We start from the raw sequence: 10,825 nt of genomic DNA, 5'->3' as shown, positions 1-10,825 counted from the left end.
TGGGAGAGTCAGACCCAGCTGGGGTCTCAAAGGTGGAGGCTTCCAGCCACCTGAGAGCATGGGAGAGGAGCAGTAGGAAGAGAAGGGGTGCAGAAAGTAAGGAGCACAGATTCCAAAGACAAAACTGGCCTCTTTCAAGTGTGCTTCCTCCAGGAAAGGAAGGAGCCTTCTTCTACTTGCTTCATTCCCTACTCTTCCTCTCTACCGCATGCAGCACTGTCCCAAGACTCGGCCCAATTGCCAAGAGCACAATGTTATGCAAGAGCATAATAAGTCCTATAGGCTAGTTACACACCCAACGTCCCACAAAATGACGTTTCTGTGGGGAAATGCATCCAGAGTCCAAAACCACAGACCCTTGAATGTCCTCTGGGTTAGCTGGTAAAGGAACATAGGCCATTGGTAAGTGGGGAGCTGCTCTCCAAGAACCCCAGCATCTGTCCCACCAGGACAAATCGGGGTACACTGAGCTCCTTTGACACCTGTTCTGTGTTAAGTGCACGTTAGACCAACTTTGTCAACTATTCTGCTTGTCAAGTCTTAACCCAGGCCGTGTTTGTCATATGAGAAATAAGCCACCCCTCCATTACTCATTCTCTGCAGGTGCATCCTAATCGTGAGATGTGGTTACCATGGAAAGCTGCCCAACTGGAAACTTCTCAGAACATGGCGCAGGAATGCAGACAATCTTATCGGTAACCTTTCTGTTTGGAGTTAGGATAATGGGTGACACTTGGAGGCTGATAAGGCAGGTTCCCCAGGACTTGTGCTGTATATAAGGAGCAGCTCCTGCCTCTGCTGCACACCTTCCACCCGTCTTCCCTTCTCTGGAGACTTGGGACCCAGGAAGAACCATGAAGTGGCTGCTGCTGCTCAGCTTGGTGGCGCTCTCTGAGTGCCTTATCTACAAGTGAGTCTGGGGGACACGTGGCACGAAGAACAGCTTCCAAGGGGCTGCTTCCCTTCACTGCCTGTCACGCTGTCTTCCTTTCCTTCCTAAGTTTTTCTTCTTACCTTCTTCTTTCATACAACTCCTCACTCTCTTCCACCATCTTGAGTCTCCTTTCCAGTCTCTCTCTGTCGTTTTGTGGAGGCTGCACTGCCGATTTGATGAACAGCCCTGGCCCTCAAGTCCAGTCCAGCTTTGGTTCCCAGCTCCACCACTGGGCCAGGCAACTTCAGGCAACCACTGAAACTCTTTGCAATAGGGTAGAAAAAATGGGAGAGTCTTCCCTAATGACTTCCTTCCTTCTTCCTCTCTTGGACCAGCTTCCTTTACCTTCGGGGCCTTCCACAGCACCCCATAAGGGGACTTCTTCCCCAATTACACTTCCTCCTCCAAACCATCCTGCTTGCACATGCTCTGCCACAGGGTTCCGCTTGTCAGAAAGAAGTCCTTGAGGCAGAACCTGATCGAGCATGGCCTGCTGGAGGACTTCTTGAAGAAGCATACCCCCAACCCAGCCAGCAAGTTCTTCCCCAAGGAGGCCGCCACCTTGGTGGACTCAGAGCCCCTGGAGAACTACCTGGATGTGAGTGCATGGGCAGGCAGGGTGGTGGGGGCAGCACTAAGGACTTTGCCCAGAGGAGAGAGGGGTCCCAAGGATTCTTGGAGGATGAACCAGGGCTCTGAGCCCCCAGGAAGTAACCCAGGGGTCTGCTCCCTGGATCTCAGAGGCACAGGAAAGGCAGGAAGACTCACAGTCAGAGATGCTGCTCTCATTCATTGATTCATTCAGGGTTTATATATGCAGAGCACCTCCTTATGTGCCAGGCACTGTGCTTCACCCGGGGAAGCAGCAGGGAACAAAACCAGGCACAGCCCCTGCCCTCATGGGGCTCACAGTCTAGTAGACAGAGACAATCATCATTGAGCCTCACCAACAATGAAAAGTACAGACAGACCGAGGGCTATGCAGTATAGATAACAATGTGAGAGGGACGTAGATGGCAGACAGGGACAACCCGCAGGGTCAAAGGAGGAGAAGTGGGGGTTGGAGAGGACAGGAAAGAGTCTCAGAGAGCAGAACGGCTTGTGCCAGACCCTGGGACAGCAGGGAGCAGAGTGCATTTGAGGAAAGGAGGCCAGCGTTCAGGGAGAGCAGAGAGGGAGGAAAGGAGGTGCAGAGTGAGGACTGTGGGGTTGGTGGGTGGAGCCAGATTAGAGTCTCTGATGAGGGTCTTTGTCCTCATTGTCACTGAATCATCTTAACCAGGGGGGTTGACAGGATCAGTATGGAGTTTCAGGAAGATGACTCACTGTTACACTTGGGACCAATGGCAATGCCCTGCCCTTCGGTAGATATTGTGTGTCCCCTGTGTGATGGCACAGAGCCAATGATAGGAAGCAACGTCGCCTGTTGTTAAGAGCTTAGCCTGTGAAATCTGCCTGACCTAGTGCAAATCTGTTCTTTAATGGTTCCAAGCCACGTGACCTTCGGCAAGTCATTTCAACTCTCAGAGCGAGCCTCAGTTTCCTTGTCTGTCAAGCAGGACCACGAATATCTACCATCAGAGGGTTGTTGCGAGTAATTAGTGCAATAACGTTTTTTTGGAGGCTTAGGACAGGGCCTGGCTCTTGGTAAGAGCTTAGTAAAGTCAGTCCATTTATTCACTTAACAAATACCTATGAAGCATCTCCTACATGCCAGAGGCTCTGTGCACGGAGCTGAGGAAACAGTGATGAAGAAACAAAGTTCCTGGAGCTTTTATTCTAGAGGAGAAGGCAAATAAGACACAAATAAATAAGTATGCAAGATAACGCCATGTAATGAAAAGTGATGAAAAGGAAACTTAATTAAATAGGGTAACAGGAAGAAGAAGAATGGAGGAAATTCGATGAAGTGGTCAGGGAGGGCCTCTTGGTAGAGGTGATCTTTGACTAGAGCTCTGAATGTTTGAGAAGGAGCAGATCAAGAAAAGATGCAGAAGAAACATTTTCCTAGCACAGGAATAGCAAGTGCAAAGGCCCTGAGATGGGAACAAGCTTGTCATCATCAAAGAAGAGCCAGACCAGTATGGCTAGAACTTCTGGCAAGGGAGACAGTGCTGCCACTAAGAATAAAAATCCTGACAACGCCCTTTCCCAAAACCCGCTGTACACACCTCGATTTAGGCACAGGATACATCCAGGGGTTTCCATCTTTAGGTGACTTCATCTCCCAATCAGCAATTTACTGAATGAGCCTTTGAGCATTTACTCTGCTGGCTGCTATAAGGTTACCTACTGTCCTCTGAGATGGTGTGTCCTCTAGGATGGGATGACTAAGACACTCAGGAGGAGAGCTGAAGAGGGGACAACAGATTCTTATTAGCTGTTGATGGTGCTTAGAAGAGACAGTCAGAGGGAAACAAGGATGCAATCAGGCAAGACATCATGGAGGAGGGGAGGCCAGGCTGGGCCTCGAAGGATGGATGCATTGGACAGGGAGAGGAAGGCAGGGAGAGCAGTGAGGGTGGGGAGCTGAGGGGAAGCCCCACGAGGCCCTGCTCCCTGGGGGAGTCCCAGGATGAGGAGTGACCTGTGCTGTCCCCGCCCCACAGGAGGAGTACTTCGGCACCATCAGCATCGGAACTCCCCCTCAGGAGTTCACTGTCATCTTTGACACCGGCTCCTCCAACCTGTGGGTACCCTCGACCTACTGCTCCAGTCTTGCCTGCTGTGAGTGCCTGGTCCTGCCCGGGACCCCAGTGCCCACTGACCTGGGAGCCCTGAACACTCAGGGGCTTCAAATAGGTCCAATTTCAAGCCTGCTGGAGTCCCTCTGGGATTCTCTCAACAGGCATTTCCCAAGCACCCGTGTGCCCAGCAAGGGCTTAGGAGCCCTGGGGACAGAGGGTGAATCACACATGGTCCCTGCCCCCAAGGCGTTCAGTCCAATGGCAGGGAGCAGGTCTCCTGAACAACCACAGCCAAGGGGAGCAAGGGGGGACCAAAGGGAGATGGAGTTAAAGGGCTAAGAGATAGCCATCTGGGACAAGAGCTTGACATGAGAAAGTGACTCAAAAGAATGACTGAGCTTAGCTATGATCTCGCTTATTCAAAAAATCATTGGTTTGCTAAGGAAGAGTTTGTCATTGGGAGTCATGGACAGCGTTTCCAGCTCCCTCCTCTTCCAGCATTTTCACCTGACTTTTGATTCAGAGGAGGAGCCCCTGGAATGCTCCCCTTCATAACCTGAACTGTAACATTGTAAGGCTGTGACCGTGACAGTGTAGCTGTGTCATGGGCTGTTTACAGTGCCCTGTGCAGGGTCTCATCGCCATGGGCAGCCATGGGCCTGCTCTGCTCAGTGTTTGCCTGGGGAACTTGGGAGGACAGTGGGATTGGCTGGGGACCTTCCTTCAGGCAGATGGTCCCTCTTGGTCCAACCAGGCAGGAATGGAACATGCAGATGCTTGGGCTCCAACATCTGGGGAAAAGGGCACCATTCTCCTCCAAAGCCCCACCCAGAACCAAGGCAGCCCACCCTAGAAAGACATCTCCAGCCATGATTCTTGCTTGAGTTTCGGAGGTTGACGATGTCACTTCTTACCATCACAGATGACCACAAGCGCTTCAACCCTGAGAAGTCCTCCACCTACCAGGCCACCAGCGAGTCGATCTCCATCACCTACGGCACCGGCAGCATGACAGGGATCCTCGGATACGACACTGTCAGGGTGAGCACCTGCTGACTCACCACCTCCTTCTGCCCATTCCTGGGGCCAGCTTCTGGGGACTGTGGGAGTCAAAGTGTACCCCCCATAATGAGCTCATTCAGGCAATACAGGTCTCAGTGATCACCAAAGTAACCTGATTTGGGGGAGAGGGATGCAGAAGTGGCAGAGATGTCACAGACATTTCTAAGTGGGGCAGTAGTGGGTAAAGGGTGGGATGCCTTGGTGCCATCAGCCAACCTCAGCCCCACCCAAGCTGAGTGCTATGGAGCTGGGGGGAGAAGGTCCGGAAAGGCCTATTTCTCTTTTAGCGCCTCCTCCTCTTTCTCTTCCCTTCACCTGCAGCCCCCATCAAGTCACAGAATCTCCACTTTCGTCCCCCAGTTCCAGGGTGTGGCAGGGGTCAAGGGCTCTGATTTGCCTGGGGTCTGATTTGCATCCAATCATCAGAAACAGGAACACACAGGGCCCGGCTGTTCTGCAGCAAATTGTCACACCAACTTGCAGACTGTGGCCATCTGGAGATCAGCTGCAATGGTTAATCCAGCAGAATAACAAACATTCCCAGAGACCATCCCTCTCCCCTTCTTCCAGCCTGATACCCCAGAAGCCAAATCCTACATGAGATGAACCAGGGATACTCTGTGCCCAGGGCTGTTGTCCCGCAGGGCTCACTCAACACAAGCTGGTTGTGAACATCTTGGTTCCCCCTACTCAGGTCGGAGGCATCGAGGACACCAACCAGATCTTCGGCCTGAGCGAGAAGGAACCTGGCTTCTTCCTTTTCTTGGCTCCCTTTGATGGCATCCTGGGTCTCGGCTACCCCAGCATCTCCGCCTCTGGGGCCACACCCGTCTTTGACAACATATGGGACCAGGGTCTGGTTTCCCAAGACCTCTTCTCTGTCTACCTGAGCTCGTAAGTCGGGCAGGGAGGTCACAGTCGCCTGGCCCAGAGGAGGGCTATACAGTGCTGGGTGGGGAAAGAGGGTCTCAGCCAGCAAGGGATTTGAAAGGTCAGTGTATAAGGCTTGAGAGGTGTAGTTTGGGAGAGAATTGGGCCAAATCTCTCTCTGATGAACTGTGTTCATTCACCTTGTTTTACCAGAGTGAGTCTTTGTCACCTTGACTTATACAACTCAGATGTCATTAGCCGTTTGCTTTCGAACCCTAGTCCCCTTATCGTTGGCCCCAAAAGACCACCATTTAAAATGAGTACAATATAGACAGAGCCCAAACTTCCATAGCAATGAATAGAATATTTGACGGGGACTTATATCTTAAACAATGAAACATCCAAACAAAGAAAGCAAGTTTATGTCATTCGTTAAAAAAATCTAGGTTCCAGTTGTGACTATGAGTTAATCCTAAGAATGGGTAAAGAATATACCAGTTTGGTATTGGTTGAGTCGAGGTTATACAGGAATATCTGAGGGTGTCGTCAGTTTCCCGAGACTCTCAGCTTTTCTCTGAGGCTCTCATCCTTCTCTTTTTTTTTTTTAAAGATTTTACTTTTTTCCTTTTTTCTCCCCAAAGCCCCCCAGTACACAGTTGTATATTCTTCGTTGTGGGTCCTTCTAGTGGTGGCATGTGGGACGCTGCCTCAGTGTGGTTTGATGAGCAGTGCCATGTCCGTGCCCAGGACTCGAACCAACGAAACACTGGGCCGCCTGCAGCGGAGCATGTGAACTTAACCACTCGGCCACGGGGCCAGCCACCTCGTCCTTCTCTTTTGAAGCCATTGTCACTGTTGATATGTTTCTTTAGCTGTTCAGTCTTCTACTGTAAACTCGTTGTGTCACGTTGTACTTACCATCAGATGTTTACAGGAAAGTTGATGTGGGGGGGAGGTGAGTGGGGACTATCATTCTCTGGCCTGTTCTTTGGTGATTAATTTCTTATCGTCACAAACATTTGCTTCCCTATCAAACCTGAAACTTCAGAGATTCAGAAAATGAATATTTTGGTAATGAGGAGGAAACTTCCAACAGAAGTAATTTATGAAAAGAGGGCCTATTTCTCTTCCTGGCCACTTAATATTCAAGTTGGCTCCTAAACATCCTCTGTCTTTATAGGACTTAGAGACTTCTTGGGGCCATCTTCTCTCCCCAATTAGATCATGGTTTCTCAATCTCAGCACTATGGACATTTTGGACACACAATGCCTTACTGTGGGAGGCTGTCCTGTGCATTGTAGGATGTTGAGCAGACTGCATGGCCTCTACGTACTAGACACCAGTGGCACTTCCTACCCCAACCCAATCATGACAACGAAAAATGTCCCCAGACCTTGGCAAATGTCCCCTGGGGGTAAAACTGCCCCTGGCTGAGAACCAGGCATCTATATTATCATGTCCTTAAGAGCAAACACTGTCCCACATTCACTTCTCTTGAGGTCCCCACATCAATAAGAGTGAGGATGTGGTGGAACCACAACTCTGGAACCAGAAAGACCTGGGTTCTAATCTTGGTTCTGGCACCCCGAGTCTGTGTGACCTTGGGCATGTCGCCTCACTTCTATGAGCCCGAGATTCCTCACTGCCTAGTGGAAATAAGAATAATAGCGTCCACTGTTTGGGTGTTGATGTGAGGATTAAAAGATACCCTGTCCACCACACTCAGCACGGCTCCTGGCACTGGCAAGAGCCCAGTCAAGGGGAGCTCTTAGGATGCACACAGCAGATGTTCAGCTGAATGAATGAATTCCTGTCTTTTCCCCTCACTTTCAACAGCGATGACGAGAGTGGCAGTGTGGTGATGTTCGGTGGCATCGATTCTTCCTACTACACTGGAAGCCTGCACTGGGTCCCTGTTACCACCGAGGGTTACTGGCAGATCGCCGTGGACAGGTGGGATCTCCATGGATGGGCACTGTCCTGGCATGGGCCCCAGATCTCATTTCTTTATAAACTCCTATTTAAATAAGCTTCCCAGAATCCCCCTAGAACAACCAGTCAGGGAAATGCACCCCAGGAGGAGAAGATGGGAGTTGGCCAACCCAGAGAGACCCCAAGAAAGGCCCCTCCCTGGAGGAGGAGAGCTTCCTGGGACCCCAGATGCTCTGCAAGGATGAGACAGCCACTTTCCTTCTGCTCACGGAGACGGGACACCAGCATCCCTGGGGAGAGGTGGGGACCCACCAATCCACACATCTTGGCATTTAGGGGAACTAAGAACGAGCACACGCTCCTCCCACTCCAGGAAAAAAGTCACTTTCAGTCTAGAGAAATGGCAAAATGCCTGAGAAGTTGTTACAGCACCTTCATTCCCCACTTCGCCTTCTGGGCTACCCCTCCTCCATGCAGCCTCATTCCCTCGCTGTTCCTCCCCCGGCGGACCTGCTAGGGTGACTCCAGGTTTGCCCAAGAGTGAGCAATTTCCTGGCATTCAAGACTTTCAGTTCTAAAACCGGGACAGTCCTGGGCAAAGCAGGACACTCAGTCCGCTCAAGTCTGCCCCAGCCATGCTAAAACTTCATCAGTTCCTCCCACTCTCGCCCCTGCTCCTCCCATGTCCATCCTTCCTTGCATGCCTTCCCCTCTGCCTTGGACGTCCCCTTCCAGCTCTTCACCTCCTTGGCCACCTTGGGCTGTCTGCTTCCCCGGGAAGCCCACCCTGGTTGCTCCTCACCACCACCACCCTCACCCTGGATTCTTTCTGTTCCCCTGTCCTGTGCCCTATTTATGCGGCTCTTCCTTGGTCATAACTTATCTTTCCAGCTAGAGTGTGAGCTGCCTGCACTCAGAAACTGTGAGGCTGCCTCGTTTGGCATTTCATCTCAGGCCTAGCACAGAGTAGTCACTCAGTAAAGATTTGTTGAGTAAATGAATGCATGAATGAATGAGAGCATGAAGGAGAGAAGCTGAAATTTTATGGATTGGCCAATGGATGGGGAGGAGGGACCCTCTGAGGTCACTTGGTTCCTTCTTGGGGAGATGTACCCCCTGGAGGCTCCTGGGACCCTTACACGCATCTCACTTCCAGCATCACAATAAACGGAGAGTCCATCGCTTGCAGCGGGGGCTGCCAGGCCATTGTTGACACTGGCACCTCTCTGCTAGCTGGCCCAACCTCTGGCATCGACAATATCCAGAGCTACATTGGAGCCAGAAAGGACTTGCTCGGTGAGGTAAGTCCAGCCTTGATTGCCCCGTCCTAGACCGAGGTGGTGGGTCCGCCATGCAGAAGGAAGGCAACCCCTTCCAACCCTCACTCTTCCTAGGAGGTGATCAGCTGCTCAGCCATCGACAGCCTGCCCGACATAGTCTTCACCATGAATGGCGTCGAGTTCCCTCTGCCTCCTAGTGCCTACATCCTAAAGGTAAGGGGTCTCTGGGCCTCCCACCTACATGTGTCCCATAGAATGTGGCCAACCCTCCTTCTTTCACTAAGAAAAGAGCACTTCCAAAAGCTGAAGCTGACATCTGCTCTGGACAGCTGCCAGGGAAAACAAAGCATTCAAAATAAACGTGTGAATGAGAATTTGGAAACAGCATCCAAATGGGAGAAGGGAGGCAAACACTGATGGCATGGGAAGAGGATTTCAAGTTGGACCCCTGAGTCCACACTCTGGGTCTCAATTACCAGCTCATTGATTCTGTGCCAATTGCAACCTCTCAGCCTCAGTTTCCTCATGTGATCTACGGCTTTCCCCAAGCTCAGCATGTGGTTAGGGTAGTCATGTGATATTGACCACATCAATGCTACAAAGATTTGGGTAAATGGTGACCCTAATTTCCACAGGGTCAAGGCTTATGACACTCCCACCGTCTCTACCAAGGGACGAATCTTTACAAACAAGTTAAACGAGCTACAGGCTAGCTCCTTCCTTCTATGATAACTTCAGGTGGAAAACTCGTTTTGCCCAGTGCTATTCAGCAAGTGGTACTGACACCCAGCCGCTCCCCCAATGATGCAGATTAATTAGTAGGGGGTCAGGCCCAACCAGTGTGGGTGGGTGCAAAGCTCCCCAGGAGATTCTAACATGCAGCCAATGTTGTGGGCCAGTGACCTAGTGAATGAAAAGAACTGACAGCTCGCCACCGGAAGGGATCAGAATAATGAGAAAAGGCTGTGTCACTGGGGCTTCCAAAGTCCTCCCAGAGGCTGAGTTCCCCTAAACGTCTTAGCTCTGATGCTGTCGCCAGGGTTTAAGCATCCACCAGAAACAGAGGACAATGTCCAGTGGTCCCTAGAACCAAGTGCAGTGATCAGCTCACACAGGCAGACCCCAGGCTAAGAAGAGCTGAGGCCCCACACACAAGCCAGGAAGCTCCTCCTTGCACGTACCTTGTAGCAGACTATGATTCTTGACCCTGATCCCCAGCGCCTGTCACCTCTGAGTCTATGTCACATCTCCGGTTTTATCCTCCTTTTCTCCAGGAGGATGACAGCTGCATCAGTGGCTTTGAGGGCGTGGACCTCGACACCAGCAGCGGAGAGCTCTGGATCCTGGGTGACGTCTTCATCCGCCAGTACTTTACCGTCTTCGACAGAGCCAACAACCAGGTCGGCCTGGCTCCCGTGGCCTAAGCCTGAGTCTATCCGGCCACTTCGCAGGAAGATCTGGCCTCAGTTCTCCCCGTTGTAGATGTGTGTAATTCTCCTGATGGTTCTTCCTGTGGGATTGTGGAGGTAGGATCCTGGCCCTGTTCCCTCTCATACCAATAACGTAGACTAAAAGCATAATCTTCTGAAACACGTTTGTGGAGTTGCTTCTCTTTATTGCTACTTCTTCCCATACCAGGGTCAGAACACAAGAGCAGGGGATGGGGGGAGCAAAATGACCACTTGGACAGCACCAAACACAGAGACAGTTGCAGCACACACTTCATAGTAGAGCCAGCAAGACAAATGTTCCTCAGCAGGTCTGACTGTGAGCATCATGTGAAGACCTGTGGACCAGAAATGCCAGGCACGTTGCCTCCTGATAGAATACGGCCCCTAAGGTCTTGGTTCAGGGAGTCCATTTCACATTTCTCCCAAAGCCAACAAGAGAAAATGAGAAAACAAAAGAGATTCAGGGGACGTGGCCACTGATGGTGACATTCCTAAGCAGGCCAGGCAGGCAGAATTTTCTGGAAGATGTGGGCCAGGGAGGTGACAGAATCGGACACCCCAAAATCTACCTGGCTGCTCTCTGTCATTACCTGGCTGATCCAGAGTAA

General features: G+C 51.3%; 1 protein-coding gene across 1 annotated transcript; it reads left to right on the top strand.

The window, feature by feature from the left end:
* Positions 1–854: 854 nt before the first annotated feature.
* Positions 855–10,190, top strand: LOC124229208 (pepsin II-4-like). Its single transcript, XM_046644307.1, has 9 exons — positions 855–910; positions 1,373–1,532; positions 3,544–3,661; positions 4,544–4,662; positions 5,378–5,577; positions 7,391–7,507; positions 8,643–8,787; positions 8,881–8,979; positions 10,041–10,190. Exons 1-9 carry the CDS (start codon positions 855–857, stop codon positions 10,188–10,190), a joined length of 1,164 nt encoding a protein of 387 aa, XP_046500263.1.
* The last annotated feature ends 635 nt before the right edge of the window (positions 10,191–10,825 follow it).

This window comes from Equus quagga, chromosome 17 (genome assembly GCF_021613505.1).
Source record: "Equus quagga isolate Etosha38 chromosome 17, UCLA_HA_Equagga_1.0, whole genome shotgun sequence".
NCBI lineage: Eukaryota > Metazoa > Chordata > Mammalia > Perissodactyla > Equidae > Equus > Equus quagga.
The sequence above is the reverse complement of the archived record's forward strand: the minus strand, read 5'-3'. Positions and strand labels throughout refer to the sequence as shown.

Excerpts from the sequence above, each read along its gene's own strand:
- LOC124229208 (XM_046644307.1), top strand. The coding sequence starts at position 855 with ATGAAGTGGCTGCTGCTGCTCAGCTTGGTGGCGCTCTCTGAGTGCCTT. Across the intron at positions 1,533-3,543 it reads CCCTGGAGAACTACCTGGAT|GAGGAGTACTTCGGCACCAT; the intron begins GTGAGTGCATGG and ends CCCGCCCCACAG. Across the intron at positions 3,662-4,543 it reads CTGCTCCAGTCTTGCCTGCT|ATGACCACAAGCGCTTCAAC; the intron begins GTGAGTGCCTGG and ends TTACCATCACAG.